Consider the following 13,502-nt stretch of genomic DNA (forward strand, 5'->3'; position numbering starts at 1 on the left):
GCACGGACACAGGCCCACAGAGAGACGAGGACGCCAGAGGAAGCACACGCCCAGGCGGGCAGAAGAGGACACAAGGAGACGACAAAGAAACGTGGCAGGCTCAAAAGTGACCTGCTGGCCTTCCTCCAGCTCTCTGCGCAGGCCTCCCTTTCCCAGCAGACCTGCCTGGGGCTGCCTAATGTCTGTCCCAGTTCTCCACTCGGGCTCAGGCAGGCTTCTTCAGTTCAGGGCCCACCCACCGACAGCTCCCTAGGGCCGAGAGGACTTGGGCCCCCTGCCCCGCGAGCCCCCCAGGGCTACGATGAGGATGGGTGGGAACAAGGTGGGCGATGAGTACTCCGAATGGTCCCTAAGAGCCACAGGTCCTTCCAGCCCCAGAATCTGGGGTTCCATTAAATGCCAATCCCTCTAAACCTGTAGTACCCCCAACAGAGACAGGCAGGTATTGCAACCACAGCTGGTCAGGGGCTCTAAGGGCCCCCAAGGCCTCAGACAACAGGAGGGCTGGGGCCCTTTTCCCAAGTCCCCAACTCCCCCCGCTCTTTTGGGAAGAAAATAGAAAACCTGAACTTCTAGGTAATCCTAAATAAAACCTACTGTGCCTCTTGCAATAGGTTTCTCGTCTTTAAAAGCCATTTCCAGGGTGTGTGTGTGTGTGTGTGTGTGTGTGTGTGTGTGTGTGTGTGTGACTTGAAAGCAGAGCCTAGGGGTCCCCATTTATCCAAAGAGCCCTTGAAGCCGCCCCAAATACTACCAAGAATGCCCCCCTTAGCACTCCAAGGAGAGCAGTGGGGTCAGGTGTTTCTTAGCCAAGTGTGGCTTCTGGCCAAGGACTCCAGACTTCTGGCTGCTGTGGGTGGGGGAAGCACGGGAGGTGAGGACCAGGGTGAGGAGACGGGTGTTGGGCTGTGCTGTGGAGGTGCCAGGCCCCCTCCCGCCCCGCGTGCCCACGTACTCGGGCTCTGTCAACGGTGTGGTCTCGTTGGGCTCTGTGTGTTTTCCTCCATCGTGGTTCGGGGTCCGCTCTTCCTCAGTCCGTACCTCCACAATGGGCTCCTTGGACTCATCTTTCCTGCGGAGAGAGTTCTGCCAGTTGGATCCCAGGGTGGGGGTTTCTCCCCAGGGACACCAGCTACAGTTTACTGGGCTGGCAGGTGGGACTCCTGCAGGCAGCCAGCAAGGGCTCATGCTTGCCTAAGCGGGGTGTGTGTGGGACACTCCCGAGTCAGACAGGAGTGCCTAAGTCTCAGCTGCCTCTTTCTAGCCATGTGGCCTTGAGCATCTGATTCAGTCACCCCTTGTCTCAGTTTCCTTGTCTGTAAAATGGGCAATTAATACCTCCCCTAGTTGTTATGAGAATCAAATGAGATAATGTCTTAAGTGCTTAATACAATGCCTAGCACAGATAAATGCTCAAGTTACTGATGTATGCATGTGTGTATATATATATATATATATACACACACACACACACACACACACAGACACATGCATAGATGCATATGTGTGTGTGTATGTAATGCCTGCCATGTGGTGGTCCTCAACAACTTATTTTCTTGATCCTTCCTTTCTCTGCTTGCTCCAACTCAGCCGCACCCAGTGACAGTCTGTGAAGGGTTCTGCTGATTGGTCTGTTACTCCACAGAGACTGGAGAGGATGGCATCTGAAGTGTCAGCTCCACCACTTTTACTCTGCTTTGTTCAGTTGTACCCTAGTGCCTGGGAACGTGCCTCGCCATACTAGCTGCTTGATAAGCACTTGTTGAATGATGAACTAACGAATGAACGAATGACAGTAAGGTAAGTGTGTTCCTCGGATGCTGGGGCCCCTCCATTCTACCTACTCTGGGTTTAGCTCCTATCATTCCTCTCGTTTTTATCTATGCAGGGTTTTGCACACTTTGATGAGACTCTACTGCACTGGATCTGGGGTTGGGCCCCCAAATCTGCTTTTCAAGCAAGTGCCTCCAAAGACCATGCTTTGAAAAACACTGCTTTAACGTGAAGCAGAGGAACAGGAGCCCCAACCAAGGGCCCCCGAGCCCAGTCCTGGGCGGGGCGGGTGGTACTCACGAGAAGGCGGCTTTCCCCTCCTCCATGTCCTTGCCCTTGGCCCCGGGCCCGGCTTTCCCACACAGGTTGACGGCAATGCACATGAGCAGGCCACACTTGTTCAGGAAGTAGCAGGTGATGTCCACAACCACCAAGAGCAGGACAAAGGTGACAATGAGGATGCCCACAATGGCCCCGGTGCTCAGGCCTGAGGTGGGGCTGCCATTCGCTTGAGGGAGAGAGGGATGCTGATGGTTAGTTACTAGATTCCATGGCAAAACCCCCTACATCCTGCGTCTGGGGGTGGGGAGGACCTGGAGGACAATGTTATGGCATTCGTGTCCAGGCTGACACCTTCCCTATGGCCTTTTTATGCCCAAGGTCTCTTCACCTGCATGAGGAAGGGATGACAGCCTCATCTCATAGATCAGGAGACAAGGGGACAAGACGTCTACAAGTCAAGGCAAGAGCAGGGACTGGAAACCATGTCTCCACCTCTGCCCTCAACTTCTGGGTCTTCACCCCTTGTACCCTGGGAGCATGGCTGAGCCCAGACAGTCAGTGTCTGAAGACACTGGAAGATGGGATAGTTGAAGGGATCTGCTGTGACTTCCTTGGCCCAGGGGAAACGGCTAAGGGCTTTGCGGGGGAGGGGGATCAGCAGCGGTCACTGGTTTCAGGCTGGGCTGTCTTAGGGGCAATTAGGAGGAGGATCCCAAATGAGGTGGCAGAAGGTTCTTGGGACTTCCTTTGGTCTTGTGGTGATGCCAGGCACAACAGGATCCCTGATATACTACCCCACTTTCTATTCCCTCTTTAGGAAAGGTTTCCAAGGAACCCGATGTTAGACCACACTGGGTCTTTAGTCTTTCCTTGTTCATTGCATCCCAGGAATGCTGAGCCCAGATGACCCTGGAGACATGGAGAGTCCCCTGGCTTCTTGGGCAAGGTGAAGGGTCTGGGAATACTCACCATCTGGGAGCTCAGGCCTGCTTGGGTCAGACTTCAGGGAAATCAGCAGACTCACCCAGAGATGCACACTCACTCTGACAGGCACTCTAGCACACAGGACAAATGCCCATCACAGATGGACACACATTCTCACACTCGAGAGGTACCCAGCCTGGTTCTGATTGGGTTCACTTCATCTTACTTCTCTGGTGTCCATCTACAGTTCCCCAGGGCTTTGAACTCTTGATGGTGTCATAGAAGGATCCCTGGCTCAGCTCCTTGGCCCCTTGGGAGCTCATCTGCATAGTTGTGATGAATATTAGTTACCGGTGTCTACTTCCCAACCACTTTGTAATGACCAATACTGTCTGGGAGACAAGAGGTCATGAGGGAAGGAAAATCTATGGGGAGCACTGCTTGGAAGCCAATGTGGAAACAATGACTCTTAGACTATAATCTGGGCATTTCGAATTCATTTTTCTTCCTTTGCAAGGACATGGTACCAGAACTGGCAGCCCCACCCCACTACTAGACCCCACTACTAAGCTTCAAGTGCCCTCAGCATCACCCAGGACAGCTGACCAGAGGCAGGGACTGTGGCCACCACTACTTGGGTCTCTGCCTCAGCCTAACTCCACACTCTGCTCACTACGCTTTTGTTGAATGCCAGAGCCAGGCCCAGTGGACTGCCAGCCACAGATCATGTCAGAGAGTGGAGGGGCATTTAACTTGGGATAACTGGCATCAGTTACCCTCATTTTTCTTTTTTCATGAAGCCTGTGTTTCTGGGGGACTTCTCTGTTTACCCAGGGGTCTCCAGCAGTCCTACACCACTGGTCCTTATTTCGAACTTTATTATAGGATATGACTTACCAGCCTGGCATCCCAGAGATGACCAGTCTCAACCTATCCCCTAGCAGCTGGGTACAAGGGGACCTGAGCTGGAGCGAGTTTCACCAGCTCACAAATATTTTTGGTTTCTTTGGGGTCTTAGTCTTGCTCCTCTACCTTTCTCCCTCAGGCTCTCTGTCCAGAAGATTTCAGTCCATTTCCTCAGGAAGGCCCCAACACTGGCAAAGGACTCTGGCCTTTGGTGGCAGAAGCTGCTACTGGCACCAGTAGTCAGCGGGTGATTTTCTTAGCAGCTCGCTAACGCAGGGATGTTTCTGATTGGTCTCATGAGAACAAAGCCATCCATTACATTTCCACATGGTCCTCATGCATTCCACCCAAAATACAGGGAAAGAGATGTATGCCCGTGCTGTCCTGATCTGGGTCCCAAAGCTGTTCCCTGAACAGGGAAGACTTTAACCTTGGGCTTTCTCTCTATCCCAAGCCACTGGATCCAAGCCACTGCAGTTTCCTGACATCATTATCTGATGGGTGTTAAGTACCTGCTTCCTGAAGAAGGAACATAGAAAATATTAAAGTATTTCTGTAGGGGGAGGATGTCTGTGCTTTGGACTCAATGACACTAGTTCTCCATTCCAAGGTTTATATGTGAATATGATTTGGCGGGACTAAGCATATCTCTAAGGAGGAAAAATAAACAATTACAAAGCTGTTCTCTGTGTATGGGAGCTCAGCTGTCGGGAAGCGTCTGCTCTGGGCTCATTCAGGCCCAGCTGGAGCTCTGTGATGGCTCCAAAGGCCACACACCATGAGCACGTTCAGGGGGCAGGGCCGCAGGAGGAGAAGACTCTTGCCTGCGGCTTAAAACGAACAGCACGAAAGCTTAGGGCAGGGGTCCCCTATTTCATTTGCTATAAAGTTTAAATTCTTTTTCCTGGCCCTACATGTTATGTGACCTATAGCCCCCCTCTCTGGCTGTCCCATCTCTTGGCGCTGTGCCCCCCATGCAGTGCTCTGGCTGGACTGGCCTTCGTTGTACCTGCAGAACGGACCCAGCTCTTCCCTGCCTCGGGGCCTTGCTGATTTTCTTGCCCGGAACACTCTGTTGCTGACCTGCAGGCCTCAGCTCAAACGCAACCATTTCCCATCTCTCATCTAGCGAGGCATCTACAGTCAAAGCCTAACACAATACCCTGTTTTAGTCTCCTCTTACCACTGCCTGCCGTATTCTGTTCATTCGCACACTTGTTATCAAGAACGTCCTAGCAGGTACCTTTTCTGTCTTACGTCTCCCCAGCATCTAAGGACAACACTGACTCATAGGAAATGTCCAGAAAATATTTGTTGAACAAAAGAATGCATGTTTAGCCTGCAGCTGAGCTGAGGTCTCCAAATACGTAAAGGTGTATCATGAGGAGGACGGAGTGATCTTATTTTGCGTGGCACCAACAGATTTGGTGGTGGTGGTGGTGGAGGGCAGAGTTCAGCTCCCTGTGAGGAAGAACTAACCAACAGAGCTATTCAAATCTAGTGGAACTGCCTTGATAGGTGAGCTGCCTGTCACTGGAGGCATTCAAGCAGAGGCTGGACAAAGCCTCGAGCAGGGATGCTGCAATGCTCTGGATGAGAAGGTGTCTTCAAGTCCCTTTCAATCTTAAGAGATTCATCCCAAGACAGATGTTCTACAGAAGCCAGAGGAAGGTACTGAATCCCTAATGTCAGTCTCCTCCATGGTGTAGAACGAAAATGCTCTTTAGGTCCCATCTTAATCACTGATGCTTATACTTTTATTTTTCCATGAAAATAAATACTTCTTAGCTCAATGTTTCTCCACCTATGGCAGAATTCCTAGGGTACTTTGTTAAAAATCCAGATCCTAGAGCTCCCCAGTTCTACTGAATGAGAGTCTCTGGGGGTGACAGGCCAGGAATCAGGACTTGAATGAGCACCCCAAGTGATTCTTATGCAGCTGGAGTTTGAGAACCACTGTTCCTGGGACTTTTCTCCCCCACAGTACAATGAAAACCTTCCTATGGCCTGCCACCCAAAGATGAACTGTGCAGACTCATGTGTGGATCTTCACCTTAACATACTGGACAGATTGGGAGACAGCAAAGACTATCCCTTAAAGGAAAAATTACCACCCAGTTCGCCACTGCTAAGAGTCTGGTTTTTGAAAGGGTATGGGGTGCTCCTCAAGCTGGAGGGAGAATGTTTGGAACTTTTACAAAGAAGCTATAAATAAGGGGGAAATGCCAGGATACAGATGAAAGGGAATTCAAATCAAGCCAGTACTTATTATCTCTTGGATATAACAGAACTGTTTAGTCCGAGAAAGTTAGAAGGACAAAGGTTATCTCCAGCATCATATGTAACATTTACAAAAGGGAAAAGAAAAAATCAACCTTCCAGGGTCTATCTTTGCTGTGATCTTCTCCCTGACCTCACTTGATTTATGCATCCACAGATCATGAGAGCAGTGAATGGTTCTCGGGAGCAGTTCCTGGCTGGCTTCTGCAGTCAGAACTGCCCTGGCCAGTGAGATTATGAAGCTGGGCAATTCTTCTTCTGGGAGTCCTACTGTGGGAGTTACCCCTTAGCACTGAAGGGGTAACTGGCTTGCCCCAAGACTGAGACTCACATATGCCTACTTTCTTAAATTCCTTAATAAGGGAGATGATTCTCACATTTTGCAGAAGACGTGATGGCCTGAGTCATGCCCCCAGACCCTGGTGGAACAGAAGTGGCACCCGACCCCACATGGCTGTCACACTCTCAGAACTGTTCAGCTGGGGTTCTTCACTCATGGGTCCCTTACATGCCTGCTTGCTTCTTCCTGGAATCTGCTACACAGACAGCTGGTCTCAGGAGTGAGAGGTGTCCGACTAAGTGTGATTATAAGCAGAATGGGGTCTGCCAAAGAGAACCTTCTTTCGTATTCTATCATGTTACTCTGAGCTGCCTGTTAAGGAGAGTAAAGGGAGCTATGATACCAGGGAGTTTGCTACACAGAGTTGGTGTAGCTGTGGCCCTGCATGAACACTGCCTCCAGGGTGACCACCGCTCCAGCTCTGCAGAGGCACTCCTCCCACCCCTGCTGGGAACCAGGGAAGGCCAAGGAGTAGATGACCCCTAAAGGATCTTAGGATAGCTGAGCAAACCCTGGTGCTCCTCATTAGAAAGGAAAAGTATTTCCTGTGGCTATAACTCCATTCACCAGGCTATAAGTTCGGGAGACCATTTAAATGGTTCTCTAGGCAATCAGAGTTATTCAGGGACATGTGAGGTGGAAGGACTTTTGACACTTTGTAGAACACACAATTATCAAATAAAACCAAACCACGCTGGTGAGTTCACATGAACTGTTATTTCCTTTAATAATGCAAAGGAGTAAACTTCATAAAGGCCTCACTGATTATCTACACAACAATGTTAGCATTCTTATTAGTAGAAAAATGTGATCCAAACCTGCCGTATAAATATTCCAAAATGAGCAGAGAAACCCCATGGTCTGTGGAGTGTGGACAGCATGAAATCAGGGAGCAGAGGCAGGGGCAGCTGAGCAAAATGGAGAGTGCTCATTCCTGTGGGTGTCTCTTCAGGACTCCTACTGGGGTTGAGGGCCACAGGCCTTCCCAAGAACTCGGAGTCCAATGGGACTGGGTTCGCACTGATGCTATCTCCCAGAGGGTATGCCCTAGGGAACCCCAGGGTGTCTGAATGGGCCTATGGCAATGACACCCAAGTTGCTTCTGCTGAGGTCTGTCTTGCCCCGGGGATATGCCACATGTAGGGCCAGGTCTTCAAAGGTTTCCTTCAGAAACAGTGGCACTGCCCTCAGCTGTGGGTGGGCTGGCAGCAGGGTTGAGACCCCTGAGCCGGGCCCTCCTGGGGTGAATACTGGCACCTGCTGCCCACGATGACCATGAGAACATGCTGGGAGCCAGGGGGACACAGTGTGAAGGCAGGCCTCTCCTTGACTTCTCTACAGTGCTCACAAATTGGTGGGTGATTCTTATGCCAGGCCCAGGAGGTGCCATGGCTCCCTCTGCGTCCCTCTATACCATACTTGAGAGTTGTGCCTGCTTCTACTGCCCTGGTCTAGCAGAGGTCAGGGACTCCAGTGGGGAGAGGTTCACCATGGACTGGCTGGGCTGGGAGGAAGCCACCCTGCCCGGGTAGCTGAATGCAGCCCTGGCGCCCATGTGTGTGCCTCCAAACCGCGAACACTGTGCATGCAGGCATGTGCCAACCCAGGTGGGCAACAGTGTGGAACCAGTATGATTTCCCAAGGGGAAGGCCCGATGTAGTTGGTCTTTGAACATTAAAAAATAACAGGATGAAAAAAAATAAGGACATAAAAGAACAAACTCAAACTTCTGTGAGATGCTCAGAGATGAGATACATAGAATGACGGGTGACCATGATGGAGGGAGTTTTGATCCAATAGGATGGCCATCTCCAAGCTCACACACGCCTGGGCCTCAATGCAGGATCCTAAACACACCTCACTTTCTCTCCTTGGTTCTCCCCAATGGCAGGGAGGAACAGCGGGCTTTGAGTGAATTTTCAAAATGTCCCTGAACTACCTGACCAATCAGGAGGTCTGGGCATTCAGGAAGCACTGACAGATGTCCTAATTAATTCACATGCCAGGGCCGGGCAGTCAGGGGCTGGCCTGTCCTTCTCGTTCTGCTCTGCTGAGCACATGTGCGGAAGCTGCGTGACTCACGCCTGGTTCACAGTGGAGGCTTCCAAGCCGGGGGGCTGATGCTCATACTGACAATGTGAGTCACTGTCGGACCATAACCCCGCGACGTGAGGCTCTGTGCTGACCTGTGACCGGCTGCCATGCAGCAGGTGCGTCACCCAGACTGGAGGACAAGCACCTTACAAAGCTGAACATGTGCTGGGCACATCACAACTTGGCCACGTTCACAGGGACAGTGTCAGGTGACGAGGAGAGATACCAGGACCCCAACACTTCCATAACATTCCGTCAGCGCTGGACGATATCTAACACATCCAATTTCTTCCACTGCATGGGCAACAGGGTGACTTAAATGTGTCACCAGGTCAGCAAAATACTCAGGCGTATCATCAAGGCCTGGGTCTTCTAACATAATCACTTAAATGAAAGCAAAGCCAACTACTTATTGAAGGGTGGACAAGGGGTTTAGAGTGATAATGGGGTGGGATGGGGTGCTTGTGGTCTGTTTTAGGCAAGTTCTAGAAGGTACTTAGAAATCTTCCTCTGCTAACTCATTTCAGATAAGAACAAAAATATCCAACAGGTAGCAGGTATGTGGAAATTTCTCTGTAAACCTAGCATGTGGCTTTTTTTTTTTAAAGTAGTGTTTTAAGAGCTTGGGAATCATTTTATATTGCCATCAAAAAGGGAGCAAACTCCTCATTAAGTGACACAAAGTTTTTATGCATGGCAAAATGCGGAAGTAAAGCTTTTTTCCAATTGCAAAACCTTCCTCTTCCACACAGAAGGTTCTTTCTGGCTGTGGCGGTCCTGACAGCCACTTCCAAGGCGGACACTAATCATTCTCATAGGAACTGGGCTTTTAAGCAAATTTAATCTTTGTTTTCGTGTTCCTAACAGAGCAAAAGAAGAGTCACTGCAGAGAAAAGCAATGAGACAAAGGTGTAGGATGCAGAGGAGCTGCCCAAGGTTGCTGCAGGGGCCAGACAACGGGTCCCCAGGGAGAATGTGGTTGTTTAAAAGCAAATGTGGCAGTGGGGAATGTCCGAGTGACGTCCAAGGTGACATGGTGGTGAGAGACACGGGAAGGGGAGGGGGTGGGAGGAAAGAGAAGGCAGAGACAGAAACAGAGAAAAAAAAATAGATAAAAAGAAAAAAAATAGGTCAAATATAGGAAACGCAAGAATCAAAGGTTAATTTAATTTAGTAAATTAAACTGACAAAGGTTAGAGAAGAGTTCAGTGCGGTATCAACACCATAAGGCCAGTTCAGAAGCTCAGCAATGCCAGAAGCAGCACAGCAGGGTTAATTTGGGAGTTAGTGGTCAGCAAGCAAATGAAATTAAAGTGAGAGAACAGAAGCCTCCACAGTAGAACACAAGAGTTTGATTAGGAGAGTGTTACCTTTGACTAAGGCAAAGCCCCTTGGATGCAGTCAACCAGACTGAATAGTCTGCCCTGCTCTATGAAAGTCATCTGGACTGTAAGGAGGGTTTTTAGTAGGCGTGCTGGTGGAGATGCCTCTGATCGCTGCACTCTATGTAAGCAAAATGGCAAATTGTGCATAAGGAAGGGGGACCACTTTTTCAGAGAAAACTCAGACTTTTCTTTCCATTGCACAATCCCACCCACCCATAATGCTCTTAAAGATAATCTGGTTCTGCACTCTTCACCTTTCACCATCCTGCTGACCACAGAATTCCACCATAACCGTACATGCTGCAAGTCAGAGCTTAACTCTTGGATCCCACAGCAGTGGCCAGAGAAGTTCAAGCCCAGACCCACTGCAAGACACTTTCTAAGCCCTATGCAGTAGAGCCATAGAAATTGTGGGTGAAGTGAGCATCTCTCCAATTAACAAGAGGGGCCCTGGCATCTCTAGTGGGCATGACTCTGACGGACAAGGTTACCCTGAAATTGCTGTCCCTGACACACAAGCCCTAGTCCCCCAACTCCTTCTCCAAACCCTAGAAACTGATGCTGCTGGCAGTACCCCACATGTGAATGCAGCAGGTACTGGACTGGCCTGCTTTTTGAGTTTTACCCCAGGGAACATATACCATGAGGAGTGTGTCTCACTGCAAAGCCTCTCATTCCCCCAGATTCTGAGTGTCCCATAAAGGCCAGGCAGATTTGGATACTCAAACTGGACAAACTGACCAAAGAATACTAAGGGAGAAGGGGCAGAGGAAAGCCAGGGTCACCTCCACTTGGATAGTATATGAAGCAGTAATGGGAATATCCCTTTCAGTTCCTCCCAGGTGCCTTGCCTTCATTCCTGACCATGTGACCAGTGTCTGCAGAGACCTACCCACCCCAGTGAGCCTTCTTGATAATGCATAGATGAGGATCAATCAGTGCTTCTGATTTGGGCTTTTTCCTAAGACACCAGCCAACTCGCTGGAAGCCCCACACAGATTCTTCAGACACACACACTCATGCACAATCGACCACTGTGAGCCACACGCTGATCTCCTGTTGCTGCTCAGCTAACCTCATGTTCACACATACAGCCCTGCGTAGCACGTGGCCTGCATCCTCTCTGGCCTGTCTCCTCCATGGGAAGAGCAATTGTGACAGCAGAGCCAAGCAACCTAGGCATGGCGGGCGTGGGGAGGGAATCTGACCAAGGCCCCTGAGATGGACCATCCTCCTCCCACATTGAACACAGCAGAGAGCTTATGGGTCCCCTCCACCAGGCTGTGGCTAAATGTCCTAAGCCCCTCTCTCCTTCTTGTGGTTGGTGTGTGGCAGGTCTGGAAAAGCAGGGAGTTGTGCTGAAGATCTCTTGCTGCTCAGAGGGATTTGGTCACTGAGGAGATGGGCCATTAACAGAAAGGGGGCTGGGCCAGAAAGCAGAACTCTCACTTTATTCCCACACTGGAGTTGGTCCTGGATCCCAAGAGACAGATCTGCACCTTCTAGAACTGCCCCCACTGCAGTGTCTAGCAGACTGGATTGCCTTCAGTCGATGGCATGTTCCAGCATTATATTCTTCACTTGTTTTGTTTCAAGTGATTCAATTTAATCTTTGTTTCAATCGAGAGGCCCTTGGGTTATAGGATTTTTAATTAACAGGCCACCATCTCTTCCTTCTCTTGGGGCCACCAAGAGAAGAGATTAGGACCATGGTTGTGCAGGTAAAGCAAGCGTCAGACAGAGAGAGCTCAAAAACAGTTACATGGTCCTTGTATGAAATGGTAGATGGCAGATAAGGTCTCAAAAAAGGATCCTTACTCAACCAGCTTCCGAGGCTAGGCTGAAGCTGGGGCTTTTCCCATCTGACATGTCCCATGGACTGGTTTAGCCAAAGTCCTCCAAGGACCTTCCCCGAGGATGCCTGGCCAAGCTTTCCAGGGGTACAGTATATCTCAACCCACTGCACAGATAGGTACAAAGCAAAACTAAGCTTTGCATGGGGAACCAATCATGAGGATGGCTGTAAGCAAGCAAGTTGTCAGGGTTGTTCAGGCACATTAGGAGGTGCGGCACTGTGCATTAATTCAAAGCAGGAAATTAACAGAAAGCAGAGGTGGTCATACCTGGGATGGCCGTGGGCTGGGCCGAGGTCCTGAACACAAAGTGAGCTGCCTTGGATTTTCCCTGCTGGTTTTCAGCCACCACGTAGACCTCATACTCAGCGTTCCAGTCCAGAGACTTGAGCATAACGTGGTCACTGCCAGAGGGGAGCTTGATCTCTGGTTTCCACTCGGAGGAGAGCTTCTGGGAGAAATGGGCAAGGAGGACACAAGACACCAGACAGCTTTAGGTACAAATGCAGGTAAGACTAGATAACTGGCAGAACTTAAGGGAATCAATTACTCTTGGTGCAAAACAATAAAAATAAGTAGCAATGACAAAAGACATGGTCTATTTTCTTTGTCAGTCTGATAAATCCTAAAGACTGGGCGTGTCAGGAGGTCAAGTGTGTGTGAATGCAAATACAAACATTAGCAGTTGCCAGTGGGGCACCTGGGCCAATTCCTTAGATGTTCCATTACCCTCAGGGAGGGCAGGAACTTGAGAACTCCCTCTTCTTGTCCCCGAACAACAAGCTGGGCACATTTGCCCAAGGATGTCTTAGAGGAGTAATGACACAGAGAAGTTTCTTGTCATTTTTCAGAATGTTGCTATGCTCTGGTATGTGACTCCTCTACCTGACATGTGAAAACACTGTATGGATTCCAACCCTTACTAAACCTGATGAAGGTGAAGAGAAAGAGGTTAAGCCACCTTGTCATACAGGCAGTCCGGGCTGCAGCCGACTTTTGCTGAACCCAAGGCTTGCGCTTCCCTTATCAAAACAGGGAGCTCAACAAACATCTGTTGAAATGAAGTGAAATTTTCTTTCCATGCAGGGTGACATGGTCTCTACAACTGTGGCTGAGTAGCTGGGGGTATCTCAGCTGTGAATTCTGCCCTCAGGGACAACAATGGGATATCTGGGGGTCCCACAGGGAATGCTACACCTGGCTTAAGAGACCACTGTCCAAGATGTGATTTCAGGCCAGAAGCTGGAGTTAGGAGTGCCTCCTTTTTTTCATCGAATGTTTTTTCTGGTTATCTCCTACAGGATCACCAATGGATCTGTTACGGAGTAGGAGTGTGTAAAACCATTGCTAGGTGCCTACCTCCCTAACACAACAGCAGTAGAAGAAGATTCAAAGACTTCCTGAGAATGTCAGTTGGTTTCACAGTTGTGCCGCCATTTTCTTCCTAGTCTCTGACCTTTTTAGAAGGCCTGTAATCTAAGGTATTCTGGGCACACAAGAAGGCTTAAAAAATGTTTAGCTCTGCAGGGCAGAAAATACTAGTATTCTAGCCTGGAAGGTGGTCTAGCAGCTGCTGTAGATCCCATGGCTGAGGCTGGCTGAAGGTCTGTGTTATGTAAGAGATACTTATTACAATGTGACAGAACTCATTCCATGGCCCATGGC

At 49.8% G+C, this 13,502-nt stretch overlaps 1 protein-coding gene and 2 long non-coding RNA genes across 14 annotated transcripts in view; 2 read left to right on the forward strand and 1 right to left on the reverse strand.

Moving 5' to 3' along the window:
* The window catches only part of LOC143644221 (uncharacterized), a 28,845-nt gene extending 27,983 nt beyond the window's left edge, over window positions 1-862 (forward strand). For all 3 annotated transcript variants that reach the window (XR_013156560.1, XR_013156562.1, XR_013156561.1), the window contains one exon: window positions 13-862. This is a non-coding gene — a long non-coding RNA (uncharacterized LOC143644221). The remainder of the gene's footprint in view (window positions 1-12) is intronic.
* The window catches only part of NCAM1 (neural cell adhesion molecule 1), a 345,586-nt gene that overhangs the window by 5,798 nt on the left and 326,286 nt on the right, over window positions 1-13,502 (reverse strand). For 4 of the 9 annotated variants that reach the window (XM_077112894.1, XM_077112901.1, XM_077112896.1 and 1 more), the window contains 3 exons: window positions 12,108-12,288; window positions 2,074-2,281; window positions 956-1,072 (listed from right to left, as the gene is read on the reverse strand). In XM_077112894.1, the coding sequence (XP_076969009.1) occupies window positions 956-1,072; window positions 2,074-2,281; window positions 12,108-12,288 (506 nt within the window). Of the gene's footprint in view, window positions 1-955; window positions 1,073-2,073; window positions 2,282-9,421; window positions 9,540-12,107; window positions 12,289-13,502 lie in introns of those variants that run through there. The other 5 variants (XM_077112895.1, XM_077112897.1, XM_077112898.1 and 2 more) reach the window with 2 other exon arrangements.
* LOC143644222 (uncharacterized) lies at window positions 1,368-4,805 on the forward strand. 2 transcript variants are annotated; one of them, XR_013156563.1, is made up of 4 exons: window positions 1,368-1,800; window positions 1,889-2,306; window positions 2,434-3,001; window positions 4,025-4,805. It is a non-coding gene; the product is annotated as an uncharacterized LOC143644222 (long non-coding RNA). The 2 variants fall into 2 exon arrangements; XR_013156564.1 differs by having other exon boundaries at window positions 2,139-2,306.

Source organism: Tamandua tetradactyla, chromosome 8, assembly GCF_023851605.1.
Source record: "Tamandua tetradactyla isolate mTamTet1 chromosome 8, mTamTet1.pri, whole genome shotgun sequence".
In the NCBI taxonomy this organism is placed as follows: Eukaryota; Metazoa; Chordata; class Mammalia; order Pilosa; family Myrmecophagidae; genus Tamandua; species Tamandua tetradactyla.